General features: G+C 50.6%; 1 protein-coding gene across 1 annotated transcript in view; it reads right to left on the reverse strand.

Annotated features, from left to right (window-relative positions):
• DNAI1 (dynein axonemal intermediate chain 1) overlaps nucleotides 1–22,248 on the reverse strand; it is a 252,883-nt gene that overhangs the window by 187,991 nt on the left and 42,644 nt on the right. Inside the window, exons 13-14 of the mRNA XM_069745862.1 lie at nucleotides 21,252–21,295; nucleotides 9,433–9,680 (exon numbers count right to left, since the gene is read on the reverse strand). Coding sequence (XP_069601963.1) covers nucleotides 9,433–9,680; nucleotides 21,252–21,295 — 292 coding nt within the window. The remainder of the gene's footprint in view (nucleotides 1–9,432; nucleotides 9,681–21,251; nucleotides 21,296–22,248) is intronic.

A 22,248-nucleotide genomic window follows, 5' to 3' on the forward strand; every position in this document is an offset into this window, starting at 1 on the left:
AAAAGACATAAATCCATGCGACACATTCATTCCTGCACTGAGACCGTCAAAGGTCGTCATCAGTTTATATTCCCATATTCTTCTGTCTCTCTGAGATTTGAAGCTACCTTTTAATACAAGTAATTTCATGTCTATAATGTTATGATTGGGGAGACAGAAATGTATTGCCACAGGTAGATCCATTCTTTTTTCTCTTATTGTGTGGCGGTGAGTGTTCATCCTTGTCCTCAGTTTCGGCCCTGTCTCCCCCACCTACAGACCCCCAGTTGGACATTTAGTATATATTCAAACCTCAGAAATACCTCTTTGAATCAAGGTTACCATCCAAGAACAATTGAAAACCAGATTACAAGAGCCACCATAATATCAAGGAATCACCTGCTACATTACAAAGCTAAAGAAGAAAATAACCGGATACCTCTAGCAGTCACCTATAATCCAAATCTGGAGGTGCTAAGGGGAGCTGCACGGAAATGACAACCTTTACTGCAAAAAGATGCCGACTACAATCCATTTTTCCAGACCCCCCCACTACTGTGTTTTAGGCAGCCCCCAAATCTAAGAAGCATCATTGTCAAGAGCTCCCTGTCCTCTCCAACAGCTGCAGGAATCTTTCCTTGCAACCAGAAAAAAATGTAAAACCTGTCCATTTATAATGACCACGGACAAGATAAAGATCCCCAATTCACATCAGGACTACAAGATCCCAGGTACTTTCAGCTGCATCACATCTAATGGGGTGTACTTAATTATTTGTACTAAATGTCCAACTGGGGGTCTGTATGTGGGGGAGACAGGGCAAAAGCTTAGAACAAGAATGAATTCCCACCGCCACACAATAAGAGAAAAAAGAATGGATCTACCTGTGGCAATACATTTTTGTCTCCCGATCATAGCACCACGGACATGAGATTACTTGTATTAAAAGGTAACTTCAAATCTCAGAGAGACAGAAGAATATGGGAATATAAACTGATGATGACCTTTGACACTCTCAGTGCAGGAATGAATGTGTCGCCTGGATTTATATCTTTTTAAATCAACTTAGGAACTAAGGAATTTGCTCCTCAGACAATGTGGGGTCATCACAACAGAACCAGACCCCATTCAGAGGACAATAAAACATTCCTTATCTAACAACTGGTCCAATATTTATGGACATAACAGTTTATCACTCATGATAATTCTGCTTTATGTCACATGTCTTAGAAATGACGCTTTTTTCTGTGATATGTTGTGCATTAATATGTGATTCTTCAGAATTTCTTTTAGTCTATGCCTGATGAAGAGACCCGAGTAGTCTCAAAAGCTGCAATTTGTTACCATCTTTTCAGTTAGCCATTAAAAGGTATCAACTATTGAGGACTCTCAATTCTAAATATTTTAGTATACCTACTGTTATTTTGGGGAAGAGGATAAAAGTGACAAGAGTTCAAATATATGTATTCTTTGTAATACACCACTAGGGGGAGCTCCCTGTATAGAGATACACGATAAGATCCTGTCTGCAGCCACCACTAGGGGGAGCTCCCTGTATACAGAGATACATGATAAGATCCTGTCTGCAGCCACCACTAGGAGGAGCTCCCTGTATACAGAGATACATGATAAGATCCTGTCTGCAGCCACCACTAGGGGGAGCTCCCTGTATACAGAGATACATGATAAGATTCGGTCTGCAGTCACCACTAGGGGGAGCTCCCTGTATACAGAGATACATGATAAGATCCTGTCTGCAGCCACCACTAGGGGGAGCTCCCTGTATACAGAGATACATGATAAGATCCTGTCTGCAGCCACCACTAGGGGGAGCTCCCTGTATACAGAGATACATGATAAGATTCTGTCTGCAGCCACCACTAGGGGGAGCTCCCTGTATACAGAGATACATGATAAGATTCGGTCTGCAGTCACCACTAGGGGGAGCTCCCTGTATACAGAGATACATGATAAGATCCTGTCTGCAGTCACCTCTAGGGGGAGCTCCCTGTACACAGAGATACATGATAAGATTCTGTCTGCAGTCACCACTAGGGGGAGCTCCCTGTATACAGAGATACATGATAAGATCCTGTCTGCAGCCACCACTAGGGGGAGCTCCCTGTATACAGAGATACATGATAAGATCCTGTCTGCAGCCACCACTAGGGGGAGCTCCCTGTATACAGAGATACATGATAAGATCCTGTCTGCAGTCACCACTAGGGGGAGCTCCCTGTATATAGAGATACATGATAAGATTCTGTCTGCAGCCAACACTAGGGGGAGCTCCCTGTATACAGAGATACATGATAAGGTCCTGTCTGCAGCCACCACTAGGGGGAGCTCCCTGCATACAGAGATACATGATAAGATTCTGTCTGCAGCCACCACTAGGGGGAGCTCCCTGTATACAGAGATACATGATAAGATCCTGTCTGCAGCCACCACTAGGGGGAGCTCCCTGTATACAGAGATACATGATAAGATCCTGTCTGCAGCCACCACTAGGGGGAGCTCCCTGTATACAGAGATACATGATAAGATCCTGTCTGCAGCCACCACTAGGGGGAGCTCCCTGTATACAGAAATACATGATAAGATTCTGTCTGCAGCCACCACTAGTGGGAGCTCCCTGTATACAGAGATACATGATAAGATCCTGTCTGCACCCACCATTAGGGGGAGCTCCCTGTATACAGGGATACATGATAAGATCCTGTCTGCAGCCACCACTAGGGGGAGCTCTCTGTATACAGGGATACATGATAAGATCCTGTCTGCAGCCACCACTAGGGGGAGCTACCTGTATACAGGGATACATGATAAGATCCTGTCCCCAGCCACCACTAGGGGGAGCTCCCTGTATACAGAGATACATGATAAGATCCTGTCTGCAGCCACCACTAGGGGGAGCTACCTGTATACAGGGATACATGATAAGATCCTGTCTGCACCCACCACTAGGGGGAGCTACCTGTATACAGAGATACATGATAAGATCCTGTCTGCAGTCACCACTAGGGGGAGCTCCCTGTATACAGAGATACATGATAAGATTCTGTCTGCAGCCACCACTAGGGGGAGCTCCCTGTATACAGAGATACATGATAAGATCCTGTCTGCAGCCACCACTAGGGGGAGCTCCCTGTATACAGAGATACATGATAAGATCCTGTCTGCAGCCACCACTAGGGGGAGCTCCCTGTATACAGAGATACATGATAAGATTCTGTCTGCAGTTACCACTAGGGGGAGCTCTCTGTATATAGAGATACATGATAAAATCCTGTCTGCAGCCACCACTAGGGGGAGCTCCCTGTATACAGAGATACATGATAAGATCCTGTCTGCAGTCACCACTAGGGGGAGCTCCCTGTATACAGAGATACATGATAAGATCCTGTCTGCAGCCACCACTAGGGGGAGCTCCCTGTATACAGAGATACATGATAAGATCCTGTCTGCAGTCACCACTAGGGGGAGCTCCCTGTATACAGAGATACAGGATAAGATCCTGTCTACAGCCACCACTAGGGGGAGCTCCCTGTATACAGAGATACATGATAAGATCCTGTCTGCAGCCACCACTAGGGTGAGCTCCCTATATACAGAGATACATGATAAGATCCTGTCTGCAGTTACCACTAGGGGGAGCTCCCTGTATACAGAGATACATGATAAGATCCTGTCTGCAGTTACCACTAGGGGGAGCTCCCTGTATACAGAGATACATGATAAGATCCTGTCTGCAGTCACCACTAGGGGGAGCTCCCTATATACAGAGATACATGATAAGATCCTGTCTGCAGCCACCACTAGGGGGAGCTCCCTGTATACAGAGATACATGATAAGATCCTGTCTGCAGACACCACTAGGGGGAGCTACCTGTATACAGAGATACAGTCATGGCCAAAAGTATTGACACCCCTGCAATTCTGTCAGATAATACTCAGCTTCTTCCTGAAAATGATTGCAATCACACATTACTTGGTATTATTATCTTCATTTAATTTGTCTTAAATAAAAAAACACAAAAGAGAATGAAGCAAAACATTGATCATTTCACACAAAACTCCAAAAATGGGCCGGACAAAAGTATTAGCACCCTCAGCCTAATATTTGGTTGCACAACCTTTAGTCAAAATAACTGCGACCAACCGCTTCCGGTAACCATCAATGAATTTCTTACAATGCTCTGCTGGAATTTTAGACCATTCTTCTTTGGCAAACTGCTCCAGGTCCCTGATATTTGAAGGCGCCTTCTCCAAACTGCCATTTTTAGATCTCTCCACAGGTGTTCTATGGGATTCAGGTCTGGACTCATTGCTGGCCACCTTAGAAGTCTCCAGTGATTTCTCTCAAACCATTTTCTAGTGCTTTTTGAAGTGTGTTTTGGGTCATTGTCCTGCTGGAAGACCCATGACCTCTGAGGGAGACCCAGCTTTCTCACAATGGGCCCTGCATTATGCTGAAACATTTGTTGGTAGTCTTCAGACTTCATAATGCAATGCACACGGTCAAGCAGTCCAGTGCCAGAGGCAGCAAAGCAACCCCAAAACATCAGGGAACCTCCGCCATGTTTGACTGTAGGGACCCTGTTCTTTTCTTTGAATGCCTCTTTTTTTCTCCTGTAAACTCTATGTTGATGCCTTTGCCCAAAAAGCTCTACTTTTGTCTCATCTGACCAGCGAACATTCTTCCAAAACGTTTTAGGCTTTTTCAGGTAAGTTTTAGCAAACTCCAGCCTGGCTTTTTTATGTCTCGGGGTAAGAAGTGGGGTCTTCCTGGGTCTCCTACCATACAGTCCCTTTTCATTCAGACGCCGACGGATAGTACGGGTTGACACTGTTGTACCCTCGGACTGCTGGGCAGCTTGAACTTGTTTGGATGTTAGTCGAGGTTCTTTATCCAACATCCGCACAATCTTGCATTGAAATCTCTTGTCAATTTTTCTTTTCCGTCCACATCTAGAGAGGTTAGCCACAGTGCCATGGGCTTTACACTTCTTGATGACACTGCGCACGGTAGACACAGGAACATTCAGGTCTTTGGAGATGGACTTGTAGCCTTGAGATTGCTCATGCTTCCTCACAATTTGGTTTCTCAAGTCCTCAGACAGTTCTTTGGTCTTCTTTCTTTTCTCCATGCTCAATGTGGTCACACAAGGACACAGGACAGAGGTTGAGTCAACTTTAATCCAAGTCAACTGGCTGCAAGTGTGATTTAGTTATTGCCAACACCTGTTAGGTGCCACAGGTAAGTTACAGGTGCTGTTAATTACACAAATTAGAGAAGCATCACATGATTTTTCAAACGGTGCCAAAACTTTTGTCCACCCCCTTTTTTATGTTTGGTGTGGAATTATATCCAATTTGGCTTTAGGACAATTCTTTTTGTGTTTTTTCATTTAAGATAAATTAAATGAAGATAATAATACTAAATAATTTGTGTTTGCAATCATTTTCAGGAAGAAAATAAGTATTATCTGACAGAATTGCAGGGGTGTCAATACTTTTGGCCATGACTGTACATGATAAGATCCTGTCTGCAGCCACCACTAGGGGGAGCTCCCTGTATACAGAGATACATGATAAGATCCTATCTACAGTCACCACTAGGGGGAGCTCCCTGTATACAGAGATACATGATAAGATCCTGTCTGCAGCCACCACTAGGGGGAGCTCCCTGTATACAGAGATACATGATAAGATCCTGTCTGCAGCCACCACTAGGGGGAGCTCCCTGTATACAGAGATACATGATAAGATCCTGTCTGCAGCCACCACTAGGGGGAGCTCCCTGTATACAGAGATACATGATAAGATCCTGTCTGCAGCCACCACTAGGGGGAGCTCCCTGTATACAGAGATACATGATAAGATCCTGTCTGCAGTCACCACTAGAGGGAGCTCCCTGTATACAGATATACATGATAAGATCCTGTCTGCAGCCACCACTAGGGGGAGCTCCCTGTATACAGAGATACATGATAAGATCCTGTCTGCAGCCACCACTAGGGGGAGCTCCCTGTATACAGAGATACATGATAAGATCCTGTCTGCAGCCACCACTAGGGGGAGCTCCCTGTATACAGAGATACATGATAAGATCCTGTCTGCAGCCACCACTAGGGGGAGCTCCCTGTATACAGAGATACATGATAAGATTCTGTCTGCAGCCATCACTAGGGGGAGCTCCCTGTATACAGAGATACATGATAACATCCTGTCTGCAGCCACCACTAGGGGGAGCTCCCTGCACACAGAGATACATGATAACATCCTGTCTGCGGCCACCACTAGGGGGAGCTCCCTGTATACAGAGATACATGATAAGATCCTGTCTGCAGCCACCACTAGGGGGAGCTCCCTGTATACAGAGATACATGATAAGATCCTGTCTGCAGCCACCACTAGGGGGAGCTCCCTGTACACAGAGATACATGATAAGATCCTGTCTGCAGCCTCCACTAGGGGGAGCTCCCTGTATACAGAGATACATGATAAGATTCTGTCTGCAGTGACCACTAGGGGGAGTTCCCTGTATACAGAGATACATGATAAGATTCTGTCTGCAGTGACCACTAGGGGGAGTTCCCTGTATACAGAGATACATGATAAGATCCTGTCTGCAGCCACCACTAGGGGGAGCTCCCTGTATACAGAGATACATGATAAGATCCTGTCTGCAGCCATCACTAGGGGGAGCTCCCTGTATACAGAGATACATGATAAGATCCTGTCTGCAGCCACCACTAGGGGGAGCTCCCTGTATACAGAGATACATGATAACATCCTGTCTGCAGCCACCACTAGGGGGAGCTCCCTGTATACAGAGATACATGATAAGATCCTGTCTGCAGCCACCACTAGGGGGAGCTCCCTGTATACAGAGATACATGATAAGATCCTGTCTGCAGCCTCCACTAGGGGGAGCTCCCTGTATACAGAGATACATGATAAGATTCTGTCTGCAGCCACCACTAGGGGGAGCTCCCTGCACACAGAGACACATGATAAGATCATGTCTGCAGCCACCACTAGGGGGAGCTCCCTGTATACAGAGATACATGATAAGATCCTGTCTGCAGCCACCACTAGGGGGAGCTCCCTGCACACAGAGATACATGATAAGATCCTGTCTGCAGTCACCACTAGGGGGAGCTCCCTGTATACAGAGATACATGATAAGATCCTGTCTGCAGCCACCACTAGGGGGAGCTCCCTGTATACATAGATACATGATAAGATCCTGTCTGCAGCCACCCCTACATGATAAGATCCTGTCTGCAGTCACCACTAGGGGGAGCTCCCTGTATACAGAGATACATGATAAGATCCTGTCTGCAGTCACCACTAGGGGGAGCTCCCTGTATACAGAGATACATGATAAGATCCTGTCTGCAGCCACCACTAGGGGGAGCTCCCTGTATACAGAGATACATGATAAGATCCTGTCTGCAGTCACCACTAGGGGGAGCTCCCTGTATACAGAGATACATGATAAGATCCTGTCTGCAGCCACCACTAGGTGGAGCTCCCTGTATACAGAGATACATGATAAGATCCTGTCTGCAGCCTCCACTAGGTGGAGCTCCCTGTATACAGAGATACATGATAAGATCCAGTCTGCAGCCACCACTAGGGGGAGCTCCCTGTATACAGAGATACATGATAAGATCCTGTCTGCAGCCTCCACTAGGGGGAGCTCACTGTATACAGAGATATATGATAGGATCCTGTCTGCAGCCACCACTAGGGGGAGCTCCCTGTATACAGAGATACATGATAAGATCCTGTCTGCAGCCTCCACTAGGGGGAGCTCCCTGTATACAGAGATACATGATAAGATCCTGTCTGCAGCCACCACTAGGTGGAGCTCCCTGTATACAGAGATACATGATAAGATCCTGTCTGCAGCCTCCACTAGGGGGAGCTCCCTGTATACAGAGATACATGATAAGATCCAGTCTGCAGCCACCACTAGGGGGAGCTCCCTGTATACAGAGATACATGATAAGATCCAGTCTGCAGCCACCACTAGGGGGAGCTCCCTGTATACAGAGATACATGATAAGATCCTGTCTGCAGCCACCACTAGGGGGAGCTCCCTGTATACAGAGATACATGATAAGATCCTGTCTGCAGCCTCCACTAGGGGGAGCTCCCTGTATACAGAGATACATGATAAGATCCTGTCTGCAGCCACCACTAGGGGGAGCTCCCTGTATACAGAGATACATGATAAGATCCTGTCTGCAGCCTCCACTAGGGGGAGCTCCCTGTATACAGAGATACATGATAAGATCCTGTCTGCAGCCTCCACTAGGGGGAGCTCCCTGTATACAGAGATACATGATAGGATCCTGTCTGCAGCCACCACTAGGGGGAGCTCCCTGTATACAGAGATACATGATAAGATCCTGTCTGCAGTCACCACTAGGGGGAGCTCCCTGTATACAGAGATACATGATAGGATCCTGTCTGCAGCCACCACTAGGGGGAGCTCCCTGTATACAGAGATACATGATAAGATCCTGTCTGCAGTCACCACTAGGGGGAGCTCCCTGTATACAGAGATACATGATAAGATCCTGTCTGCAGCCTCCACTAGGGGGAGCTCCCTGTATACAGAGATACATGATAAGATCCTGTCTGCAGCCACCACTAGGGGGAGCTCCCTGTATACAGAGATACATGATAAGATCCTGTCTGCAGCCACCACTAGGGGGAGCTCCCTGTATACAGAGATACATGATAAGATCCTGTCTGCAGTCACCACTAGGGGGAGCTCCCTGTATACAGAGATACATGATAAGATCCTGTCTGCAGCCACCACTAGGGGGAGCTCCCTGTATACAGAGATACATGATAAGATCCTGTCTGCAGTCACCACTAGGGGGAGCTCCCTGTATACAGAGATACATGATAAGATCCTGTCTGCAGTCACCACTAGGGGGAGCTCCCTGTATACAGAGATACATGATAAGATCCTGTCTGCAGCCACCACTAGGGGGAGCTCCCTGTATACAGAGATACATGATAAGATCCTGTCTGCAGTCACCACTAGGGGGAGCTCCCTGTATACAGAGATACATGATAAGATCCTGTCTGCAGTCACCACTAGGGGGAGCTCCCTGTATACAGAGATACATGATAAGATCCTGTCTGCAGCCTCCACTAGGGGGAGCTCCCTGTAACCAGTAATATGTGATGAGATTCTGCCTGCAGCAGGAGCGCCCCCTGTTGGCGACAGCTTGATGTCCTGTCAATGGCTATGGGGAGGTGTCTGGATTCTAGACCAGAGAGGGGTCCCACAGATGGGTGGAAGATGAGGGGGTCTCTCGCCCTGATGAGATCAGTGTCACACCGTGTTCTGGTGTTTGTCAGCAGGTACACGGTCCGCCCATGGTGACTGCATGGTGACTGCATGGGGTGACGGGCTCTCACCTGCCACACGGGGTCGGTGTGTTTCCCAGACTTTGCGGAGCTCATGCACTTCGGCTGCGGGGAGTCAGACTTCAGGTTGAAGATTGCCACGTTCCCATCATAGAAGCCGGCGGCCACCAGGTAGGGGTGATCCTTGTGGAAGTCCAGGCACATGATGCCGCTGTCCGTACTGAAGATGTACTCGGGGTACGAGGGGTTCTTTAGGGAGTAGAGGAGCAGCAGCCCCCGGGTCTGCTTCATGAAGTCGTCTGTAGGGACAGCGAAGAGAATGATTGGAGGAGACAAGAGATATGGGCGGGGCTAATACAGAGCTAACTCTATAAACCACACCCCTGAGGACTGGCAGCTTAGTTCAGACCTCTAGTAGCGCCCCCACACCAGTGCAAGGAGCAGCGCCCCCACATCAGTGCCAGGCAGAGCGCCCCCACACCAGTGCAAGGAGCAGCGCCCCCACATCAGTGCCAGGCAGAGCGCCCCCAAACCAGTGCCAGGCAGAGCACCCCCAAACCAGTGCAAGGAGCAGCACCCCCACATCAGTGCCAGGCAGAGGCCCCCAAACCAGTGCCAGGCAGAGCACCCCCAAACCAGTGCAAGGAGCAGCACCCCCACATCAGTGCCAGGCAGAGGCCCCCAAACCAGTGCCAGGCAGAGCACCCCCAAACCAGTGCAAGGAGCAGCACCCCCACATCAGTGCCAGGCAGAGCGCCCCCAAACTAGTGCCAGGCAGAGCGCCCCCAAACCAGTGCAAGGAGCAGCGCCCCCACATCAGTGCCAGGCAGAGCGCCCCCACATCAGTGCCAGGCAGAGCGCCCACACACCAGTGCCAGGCAGAGCGCCCACACACCAGTGCCAGGCAGAGCGCCCACACACCAGTGCCAGGCAGAGCGCCCACACACCAGTGCCAGGCAGAGCGCCCACACACCAGTGCCAGGCAGAGCGCCCCCACACCAGTGCAAGGAGCAGCGCCCCCACATCAGTGCCAGGCAGAGCGCCCCCACATCAGTGCCAGGCAGAGCGCCCCCACACCAGTGCAAGGAGCAGCGCCCCCACATCAGTGCCAGGCAGAGCGCCCCCACATCAGTGCCAGGCAGAGCGCCCCCACACCAGTGCCAGGCAGAGCGCCCCCACACCAGTGCCAGGCAGAGCACCCCCACACCAGTGCCAGGCAGAGCGCCCCCAAACCAGTGCCAGGCAGAGCGCCCCCACACCAGTGCAAGGCAGAGCGCCCCCACACCAGTGCAAGGCAGAGCGCCCCCACACCAGTGCAAGGCAGAGCGCCCCCACACCAGTGCAAGGCAGAGCGCCCCCACACCAGTGCAAGGCAGAGCGCCCCCACACCAGTGCCAGGCAGAGCGCCCCCACACCAGTGCCAGGCAGAGCACCCCCACACCAGTGCCAGGCAGAGCGCCCCCACACCAGTGCAAGGCAGAGCGCCCCCACACCAGTGCAAGGCAGAGCGCCCCCACACCAGTGCAAGGCAGAGCGCCCCCACACCAGTGCAAGGCAGAGCGCCCCCACACCAGGGCCAGGCAGAGCGCCCCCACACCAGGGCCAGGCAGAGCGCCCCCACACCAGTGCCAGGAGGAGCGCCCCCACACCAGTGCCAGGAGGAGCGCCCCCACACCAGTGCCAGGAGGAGCGCCCCACACCAGTGCCAGGAGGAGCGCCCCCACACCAGTGCCAGGAGGAGCGCCCCCACACCAGTGCCAGGAGGAGCGCCCCCACACCAGTGCCAGGAGGAGCGCCCCCACACCAGTGCCAGGAGGAGCGCCCCACACCAGTGCCAGGCAGAGACCCCCACACCAGGGCCAAGCAGAGTGCCCCACACCAGTGCCAGGAGGAGCGCCCCCACACAAGGGCAGACAGAGCTGAACCAGCTGTCGACCTCTATGCTGCACCCGCTACCGATCTCTACTCTGCACCCGCTGCCGATCTCTACTCTGCACCCGCTGCCGATCTCTACTCTGCACCCGCTGCCGATCTCTACTCTGCACCCGCTGCCGATCTCTACTCTGCACCCGCTGCCGATCTCTACTCTGCACCCGCTGCCGATCTCTAATCTGCACCCGCTGCCGATCTGTAAATCAGACTGGAAAGACAGCAATGACCCGGGGGGATCGGCCATTACATCAGACAGCAGTGACTGGGGATGGGGGGGATCGGCCATTACATCAGACAGCAGTGACTGGGGGGGATCGGCCATTACATCAGACAGCAGTGACTGGGGATGGGGGGATCGGCCATTACATCAGACAGCAGTGACCCGGGGGGATCGGCCATTACATCAGACAGCAGTGACTGGGGACGGGGGGATCGGCCATTACATCAGACAGCAGTGACTGGGGGGGATCGGCCATTACATCAGACAGCAGTGACTCGGGGGGATCGGCCATTACATCAGACAGCAGTGACTGGGGATGGGGGGGATCGGCCATTACATCAGACAGCAGTGACTCGGGGGGATCGGCCATTACATCAGACAGCAGTGACTCGGGGGGATCGGCCATTACATCAGACAGCAGTGACTCGGGGGGATCGGCCATTACATCAGACAGCAGTGACTCGGGGGGATCGGCCATTACATCAGACAGCAGTGACTCGGGGGGATCGGCCATTACATCAGACAGCAGTGACTCGGGGGGATCGGCCATTACATCAGACAGCAGTGACTGGGGATGGGGGGATCGGCCATTACATCAGACAGCAGTGACCCGGGGGGATCGGCCATTACATCAGACAGCAGTGACTGGGGACGGGGGGATCGGCCATTACATCAGACAGCAGTGACTGGGGGGGATCGGCCATTACATCAGACAGCAGTGACTCGGGGGGATCGGCCATTACATCAGACAGCAGTGACTGGGGATGGGGGGGATCGGCCATTACATCAGACAGCAGTGACTCGGGGGGATCGGCCATTACATCAGACAGCAGTGACTCGGGGGGATCGGCCATTACATCAGACAGCAGTGACTCGGGGGGGATCGGCCATTACATCAGACAGCAGTGACTCGGGGGGATCAGCCATTACATCAGACAGCAGTGACTCGGGGGGATCGGCCATTACATCAGACAGCAGTGACTGGAGATGGGGGAGATCGGCCATTACATCAGACAGCAGTGACTCGGGGGGATCGGCCATTACATCAGACAGCAGTGACTCGGGGGATCGGCCATTACATCAGACAGCAGTGACTGGGGATGGGGGGGATCGGCCATTACATCAGACAGCAGTGACTGGGGGGGATCGGCCATTACATCAGACAGCAGTGACTGGGGATGGGGGGATCGGCCATTACATCAGACAGCAGTGACTGGGGGGATCGGCCATTACATCAGACAGCAGTGACTGGGGATGGGGGGATCAGCCATTACATCAGACAGCAGTGACTGGGGGGGATCGGCCATTACATCAGACAGCAGTGACTGGGGGGGGGATCGGCCATTACATCAGACAGCAGTGACTGGGGGGGGATCGGCCATTACATCAGACAGCAGTGACTGGGGGGGGATCGGCCATTACATCAGACGGCAGTGACTGGGGATGGGGGGGATCGGCCATTACATCAGACAGCAGTGACTGGGGGGGGGATCGGCCATTACATCAGACAGCAGTGACTGGGGGGATCGGCCATTACATCAGACAGCAGTGATTGGGGATGGGGGGATCGGCCATTACATCAGACAGCAGTGACTGGGGGGATCGCCCATTACATCAGACAGCAGTGACTGGGGGGGGATCGGCCATTACATCAGACAGCAGTGACTGGGGGGGATCGGCCATTACATCAGACAGCAGTGACTGGGGGGATCGGCCATTACATCAGACAGCAGTGATTGGGGATGGGGGGATCGGCCATTACATCAGACAGCAGTGATTGGGGATGGGGGGATCGGCCATTACATCAGACAGCAGTGACTGGGGATGGGGGGGGGATCGGCCATTACATCAGACAGCAGTGACTGGGGGGGATCGGCCATTACATCAGACAGCAGTGACTGGGGGGGATCGGCCATTACATCAGACAGCAGTGACTGGGGGGGATCAGCCATTACATCAGACAGCAGTGACTGGGGGGGATCGGCCATTACATCAGACAGCAGTGACTGGGGATGAAGGGGATCGGCCATTACATCAGACAGCAGTGACTGGGGATGGGGGGATCGGCCATTACATCAGACAGCAGTGACTGGGGATGGGGGGGATCGGCCATTACATCAGACAGCAGTGACTCGGGGGGATCGGCCATTACATCAGACAGCAGTGACTCGGGGGGATCGGCCATTACATCAGACAGCAGTGACTCGGGGGGATCGGCCATTACATCAGACAGCAGTGACTGGGGATGGGGGGGATCGGCCATTACATCAGACAGCAGTGATTGGGGGGATCGGCCATTACATCAGACAGCAGTGACTGGGGGGATCGGCCATTACATCAGACAGCAGTGACTGGGGATGGGGGGATCGGCCATTACATCAGACAGCAGTGACTGGGGGGGATCGGCCATTACATCAGACAGCAGTGACTGGGGGGGGGATCGGCCATCACATCAGACAGCAGTGACTGGGGGGGATCGGCCACTACATCAGACAGCAGTGACTGGGGATTGGGGGGATCGGCCATTACATCAGGCAGCAGTGACTCGGGGGAATCTGTTGTGAATTCCGCTCTTGGGCTCCCTCCGGTGGTTGTGAGTGGCACTTTTGTGGGTTCTGCTCTTGGGCTCCCTCTTGTGGTTTCAAGTGGTATGGCTGCTCCTTGGATTTAGCTGTCAGCAGCTGCTTCTACTGATTGTCTTTTCTGCTCGGCTATTTATGCCTGGCTCTTTCCTTCAGCCAGTGCCACGTGTAAATGGTTCCTGGTTGGATTCACATTTCTTTGGATTTCCCAGTTATCCTGACCAGTTCAGCAAAGCTAAGTTCTTGCTTGCTCTTTTCTGTCCACAGATTGTGGACTTATCCGTTCTGTGCTTTCTATGTTTGTCCAGCTTATCAGTATGAATTAACTCTGTGTTGCTGGAAGCTCTGGGAAGCAGATTTACCCTCCACACCTTTAGTCAGGTGTGGAGATTTTTGTAATCTCTGCGTGGATTTTTGTAGTGTTTTATACTGACCGTACAGTATTCCATCCTGTCCTATCTTTCTAGCTAGACTGGCCTCCTGTGCTCATCCTGGTTTCATTCTGTGTATGTCCTTTCCCTCTCCACTCACAGTCATTATTTGTGGGGGGCTAATCTATCCTTTGGGGATTTTCTCTGAGGCAAGATAGTTTTCCTGCTTCTATCTTTAGGGGTAGTTAGCTCTTAGGCTGTGACGAGATGCCTAGGGAGAGTTAGGAGCATTCCACGGCTACTTCTAGTGTTGTGTTGAGCTTAGGGACTGTGGTCAGTACAGATACCACTTCCTTCAGAGCTCGTTCCATGTTGCTCCTAAACCACCAGATCATAACAGTACAAGTGGCCCTAAATGAATTAAATGCATCTCAAAAAGAAGGAAAAAATTCTGAGCCATTTTTTTTCTGTGCTCTCTTTTTGTCTTTTTTTTTTCCTCTTGACCTTTGGGTGGTGCAGGATTTGTGCTCTGGCATGGATGTTCAGGGTTTGTTTTCTCGTGTGGATCAACTTGCTGCAAGAGTACAGAGTATCCAAGATTATGTTGTCCAGACTCCGGCTTTGGAGCCTAAAATTCCTACTCCTAATTTGTTTTTTGGAGACAGATCCAAGTTTTTGAACTTTAAAAATAACTGCAAATTGTTTTTTGCTTTGAAACCCCGTTCTTCTGGCGATCCCATTCAGCAAGCAAAAATCATCATATCCTTGCTGCGTGGTGACCCTCAGGACTGGGCATTCTCCCTTGAATCAGGGGATCCGGCATTGCTGAATGTAGACGCATTTTTTTAAGCGCTCGGATTATTGTATGATGAACCTAACTCTGTGGATCATGCAGAAAAAACCCTGTGGGCCTTGTGTCAAGGTCAGGAAGCGGCAGAATTATACTGCCAGAAATTTAGGAAATGGTCTGTGCTCACTAAATGGAATGAGGATGCTCTGGCTGCTATTTTCAGAAAGGGTCTTTCTGAAGCCCTTAAAGATGTTATGGTGGGCTTCCCTACGCCTGCTGGTTTGAGCGAGTCTATGTCTCTAGCCATTCAGATTGATCGGCGTTTGCGTGAGCGCAAAGCTGTGCACCATATTATTATTATTATTATTATTTATTATTATAGCGCCATTTATTCCATGGCGCTTTACATGTGAGGAGGGGTATACATAATAAACAAGTACAATAATCTTGAACAATACAAGTCACAACTGGTACAGGAGGAGAGAGGACCCTGCCCGCGAGGGCTCACAATCTACAAGGGATGGGTGAGGATACAGTAGGTAGGGAGTGGCAGTATACCATATGGCAGTGTCCTCTGAGCAGAGTCCTGAGCCTATGCAATGTGATAGGATTTTGACTAAAATAGGACGGCAGGAATTCAGACGTCAGAATAGACTGTGTTTTTACTGTGGTGATTCTGCTCATGTTATTTCTGATTGCCCTAAACGTACTAGGAGGGTCGCTGGGTCTGTTACCATTAGTACTGTACAGCCTAAATTTCTTTTATCTGTGACCCTGATTTGCTCATTGTCGTCCTTTTCTGTCATGGCATTTGTGGATTCAGGCACTGCCCTGAACCTAATGGACTTAGAATTCGCCAGGCGCTGTGGTTTTTCCTTGCAGCCTTTACAGAGCCCTATTCCTTTGAGGGGCATTGATGCTACACCATTGGTCAAGGAAAAACCTCAGTACTGGACGCAGATGACCATGTACATGGCTCCTGCACATCAGGAAAATTGCCGTTTTCTGGTGTTGCATAACCTGCATGATGTTGTTGTACTGGGTTTTCCATGGTTACAGGAACATAATCTGGTGCTGGATTGGAAAACTATGTCGGTGACTAGTTGGGGGTTGTCAAGGGGTACATAGTGACGTTCCTGTGATGTCAATTTCCTCTTCCCCCTCTTCTGAGGTCCCTGAGTTTTTGTCGGATTTCCAGGATGTATTTGATGAGCCCAAGTCCAGTTCCCTCCCTCCGCACAGGGACTGTGATTGTGCTATTAATTTGATTCCTGGTTGCAAGTTCCCTAAGGGCCGACTTTTCAATGTCTGTGCCAGAGCATGCCGCCATGCGGAGTTATGTTAAGGAGTCTTTGGAGAAGGGGCATATTTGGCCCTCTTCGTCACCATTGGGAGCGGGTTTCTTTTTTGTTGCTAAGAAGGATGGCTCCTTGAGACCCTGTATTGATTATCGTCTTCTTAATAAGATCACGGTCAAATTCCAATACCCCTTGCCTTTGCTTACTGATTTGTTTGCTCAGATTAAGGGGGCTAGTTGGTTTACTAAGATTGACCTCCGAGGGGCATATAATCTTGTTCGTATTAAACAGGGTGACGAATGGAAAACTGCATTTAATACGCCCGAAGGCCATTTTGAATACCTTGTGATGCCATTTGGGCTCTCTAATGCTCCATCTGTGTTCCAGTCCTTCATGCATGATATTTTCCGCAATTATCTTGACAAATTCATGGTCGTATATTTGGATGATATTTTGATTTTTTCCGATGATTGGGAGTCTCATGTGAAGCAGGTCAGGATGGTGTTCCAGATTCTTCGTGATAATGCTTTGTTTGTGAAGGGGTCTAAGTGCCTATTCGGAGTTCAGAAGGTCTCTTTTTTGGGTTTTATTTTTTCTCCCTCGTCTATAGAAATGGATCCTGTTAAGGTCCAAGCTATTCATGACTGGATTCAACCCACATCTGTGAAGGGCCTTCAAAAATTTTTGGGCTTTGCTAATTTCTATCGCCGTTTCATTGCCAACTTTTCCAGTGTGGTTAAGCCCCTTACTGATTTGACGAAGAAAGGCGCTGATGTGACGAATTGGTCCTCTGCGGCTGTTGAGGCCTTTCGGGAGCTTAAACGCCGATTTACTTCTGCCCCTGTGTTGCGTCAGCCGGATGTTTCTCTTCCTTTTCAGGTTGAGGTTGACGCTTCTGAGATTGGGGCAGGGGCCGTTTTGTCTCAGAGGGATTCTGATGGTTCTTTGATGAAACCGTGTGCTTTTTTTTCCAGAAAGTTTTCGCCTGCGGAACGCAATTATGATGTCGGCAATCGGGAGTTGTTGGCTATGAAGTGGGCGTTTGAGGAGTGGCGACATTGGCTTGAGGGAGCTAAGCACCGCGTTGTGGTCCTGACTGATCATAAGAATCTGATTTACCTCGAGTCGGCCAAGCGGCTGAATCCTAGACAGGCTCGATGGTCCCTGTTTTTCTCCCGTTTTGATTTTGTGGTCTCGTATCTTCCGGGATCTAAGAATGTTAAGGCTGATGCCCTCTCTAGGAGTTTTTTGCCTGATTCTCCTGGAGTCCTTGAGCCGTTTGGCATTCTTAAGGAAGGGGTGATTCTTTCTGCCATCTCCCCTGATTTGCGGCGGGTGCTTCAGGAATTTCAGGCTGATAGGCCTGACCGCTGTCCTGTGGGGAAGCTGTTTGTTCCTGATGGATGGACAAGTAAGGTGATTTCTGAGGTTCATTGTTCAGTGTTGGCTGGTCATCCTGGGATTTTTGGTACCAGAGATTTGGTTGCTAGGTCCTTTTGGTGGCCTTCCTTGTCGCGCGATGTGCGTGCTTTTGTGCAGTCCTGTGGGACTTGAGCCCGAGCCAAGCCTTGCTGTTCCCGCGCTAGTGGGTTGCTTTTGCCTTTGCCGGTCCCTGAGAGGCCCTGGACGCATATTTCCATGGATTTTATTTCGGATCTTCCTGTTTCCCAGAAGATGTCTGTTATCTGGGTTGTTTGTGACCGGTTCTCTAAAATGGTCCATCTGGTACCTTTGCCTAAGTTGCCTTCCTCCTCAGATCTGGTTCCATTGTTTTTTTCAGCATGTGGTTCGTTTGCATGGCATTCTGGAGAATATTGTGTCTGACAGAGGTTTTCAGTTTGTTCTAGGTTTTGGCGGGCCTTTTGTGCTAGGATGGGCATTGATTTGTCTTTTTCTTCGGCGTTTCATCCTCAGACTAATGGCCAAACTGAGCGAACTAATCAGACCTTGGAGACCTATTTGAGATGCTTTGTGTCTGCTGATCAGGATGATTGGGTGTCTTTCTTGCCGTTGGCCGAGTTTGCCCTTAATAATCGGGCTAGTTCGGCTACTTTGGTTTCACCTTTCTTTTGTAATTTTGGTTTTCATCCTCGTTTTTCTTCTGGGCAGGTTGAGCCTTCTGATTGTCCTGGTGTTGATTCTGTGGTGGACAGGCTGCAGCAGATTTGGACTCATGTGGTGGACAATTTGACGTTGTCTCAGGAAAGGGCTCAACGTTTTGCTAACCGCCGTCGGTGTGTTGGTCCCCGGCTTCGTGTGGGGGATTTGGTTTGGTTGTCTTCTTGTCATGTTCCTATGAAGGTTTCTTCCCCTAAGTTTAAGCCTCGGTTTATTGGTCCTTATAAAATTTCTGAAATTATTAGTCCGGTGTCTTTTCGTTTGGCTCTTCCAGCGTCTTTTGCCATTCATAATGTTTTCCATAGATCTTTGTTGCGGAGATATGTGGTGCCCGTTGTTCCCTCGGTTGACCCTCCTGCCCCGGTGTTGGTTGAGGGAGAGTTGGAATATGAGGTTGAGAAGATTTTGGATTCTCGTTTTTCGAGGCGGAGGCTTCAGTATCTTGTCAAGTGGAAGGGTTATGGCCAGGAGGATAATTCTTGGGTTGTTGCCTCCGATGTCCATGCCACCGATTTGGTTCGTGTTTTTCACTTGGCTCGTCCTGATTGGCCTGGGGACTCTGGTGAGGGTTCGGTGACCCCTCCTCAATGGGGGAATGGGGGGGGGGGGGGTACTGTTGTGAATTCCGCTCTTGGGCTCCCTCCGGTGGTTGTGAGTGGCACTTTTGTGGGTTCTGCTCTTGGGCTCTCTCTTGTGGTTTCAAGTGGAATGGCTGCTCCTTGGATTTAGCTGTCAGCAGCTGCTTCTACTGATTGTCTTTTCTGCTCGGCTATTTATGCCTGGCTCTTTCCTTCAGCCAGTGCCACTTGTAAATGGTTCCTGGTTGGATTCACATCTCTTTGGATTTCCCAGTTATCCTGACCAGTTCAGCAAAGCTAAGTTCTTGCTTGCTCTTTTCTGTCCCCAGATTGTGAACTTATCCGTTCTGTGCTTTCTATGTTTGTCCAGCTTATCAGTATGAATTAACTCTGTGTTGCTGGAAGCTCTGGGAAGCAGATTTACCCTCCACACCTTTAGTCAGGTGTGGAGATTTTTGTAATCTGTGCGTGGATTTTTGTAGTGTTTTATACTGACCGCACAGTATTCCATCCTGTCCTATCTTTCTAGCTAGTCTGGCCTCCTGTGTTCATCCTGGTTTCATTCTGTGTATGTCCTTTCCCTCTCCACTCACAGTCATTATTTGTGGGGGGCTAATCTATCCTTTGGGGATTTTCTCTGAGGCAAGATAGTTTTCCTGCTTCTATCTTTAGGGGTAGTTAGCTCTTAGGCTGTGACGAGATGCCTAGGGAGAGTTAGGAGCATTCCACGGCTACTTCTAGTGTTGTGTTGAGCTTAGGGACTGCGGTCAGTACAGATACCACTTCCTTCAGAGCTCGTTCCATGTTGCTCCTAAACCACCAGATCATAACAGGGATCGGCCATTACATCAGACAGCAGTGACTCGGGGGGATCGGCTATTACATCAGACAGCAGTGACTCGGGGGGATCGGCCATTACATCAGACAGCAGTGACTGGGGGGGATCGGCCATTACATCAGACAGCAGTGACTGGGGGGGGATCGGCCATTACATAAGACAGCAGTGACTGGGGGGGATCGGTCATTACATCAGACAGCAGTGACTGGGGATGGGGGGGAGCGGCCATTACATCAGACAGCAGTGACTGGGGATGGGGGGGGGGGATCGGCCATTACATCAGACAGCAGTCTTCTCCTCCTGACTAATGAGGCGCTGATGTGATGACTACATATAATACGTTGATGCTGACAGGATCGGACGAGCCGCCTCTTGGTTCAGTGCTCGATCATCCTCCGCTGTTGGAGAAGTTGTGGGCAGAGTTCTGCATATCCGGGGGGCCGCGGACCAGCGCTCTGCTCCAATGCTGAGAGATGAGGCTGGACGGTGACCCCGACATGAAGCTGCTCCGCACAAGACCCCAACTGTACAGGACTTGTATTACTTATACTCCGCAACTGTGGCCCCTGCTGATACATAATAGGTTAGTGCCCCCACAACAGTGCTGGCCACATCGCCCCCACAACAGTGCTGGCTACATCGCCCCCACAACAGTGCCAGCCAGAGCGCCCCCACAACAGTGCTAGCCAGAGCGCCCCCACAACAGTGCTAGCCAGAGCACCCCCACAACAGTGCCACCAGAGCGCCCCCACAACAGTGCCAGCCAGAGCGCCCCCATAACAGTGCTAGGCAGAGCGCCCCCACAACAGTGCCAGCCAGAACGCTCCCACAACAGTGCTAGCAAGAGCACCCCCACAACAGTGCCACCAGAGCGGTCCCACAACAGTGCCACCAGAGCGCCCCCACAACAGTGCTAGCCAGAGCACCCCCACAACAGTGCCAAAAGAGCACCCCCACAACAGTGCCAGCCACATCGCCCCCATAACAGTGCCGGACAGAGCACCCCGACAACAGTGCCAGCCACATCGCCCCCATAACAGTGCCGGACAGAGCACCCCCACAACAGTGCCAGGCAGAGCATCCCCACAACAGTGCTGGACAGAGCGCCCCCACAACAGTGCCAGGCCATTATACAGAACTCACATGATCCGTGTCCCACAGCAAACAGATCCTTGTACTTGGGGTTCCTGTGAGGAGAGAACAAGGATCAGGTGATAGAAGGGAAAAAAATGCATCATGTGCACAAAACATGCAGAATGCATTTTAAATGATAGGACACATAATGTATGCATTTTTAATGAGTTTTTATAGCGTTTTTACTGCGAAAAAAAACGTGAAAAAACCTGAACGTGTGCACATAGCCTAAAAATAGCTTACATAATCAATCAATGCAGGTTGGCCTCATTCACATCTCTCTGACCTCTGGATGCTGGGTTAAGGCCAGTTGAGAACTATATAAAGAGACTTTTTCTTCTGATAGGTGTGACTCTTCAGGATCTCAGCTTAGGGTACTACGGACCCGGCTGGAAGAACACAGGACTGCTCCATTAACCATCACTGAAACCTCAGAGATGCCTTAAAAAATCCAGGTTGGGACAATCGGGTCACCTGGCCACATACCTCACTGCTCTTTGTTAGTTTCCTAAGCTTGTCGTTACCTCCTCACTGGTGGGGGTATGCGGCACTTGAAGCAGCTCTAATCCCGGCGAGTCAGTGGAAGGGTGAGACTCTGTAATGTGCACCATCTTGGGTATCTGCTGGGACTGTTCTGTGTGCTATTGCATGTTGGTGGTTCAATAAATTATTGCCACAGCCTTACCCTCATCCTGTGTTGTCTGAGTAGTGTTCTGCCCATGGCGAGATAGAGCGGGCGTTCAGTGGGATGAGCCCTGGTCCATGAGGTCTTGCTAAAGACAGCCGGGCTAGTGGACGAGAGCATCCACTGACCCCCGTGTCTCCACAGTGTTGTTTGGAGATCTCCTTGGCCTTCATGGTGTTGGATGGAGATCTCCTTGGCCTTCATGGTGTTGGATGGAGATCTCCTTGGTCTTCATGGTGTTGGATGGAGATCTCCTTGGTCTTCATGGTGTTGGATGGAGATCTCCTTGGTCTTCATGGTGTTGGATGGAGATCTCCTTGG

The sequence above is a fragment of the Ranitomeya imitator genome, chromosome 1 (assembly GCF_032444005.1).
Source record: "Ranitomeya imitator isolate aRanImi1 chromosome 1, aRanImi1.pri, whole genome shotgun sequence".
Taxonomy (NCBI): Eukaryota; Metazoa; Chordata; class Amphibia; order Anura; family Dendrobatidae; genus Ranitomeya; species Ranitomeya imitator.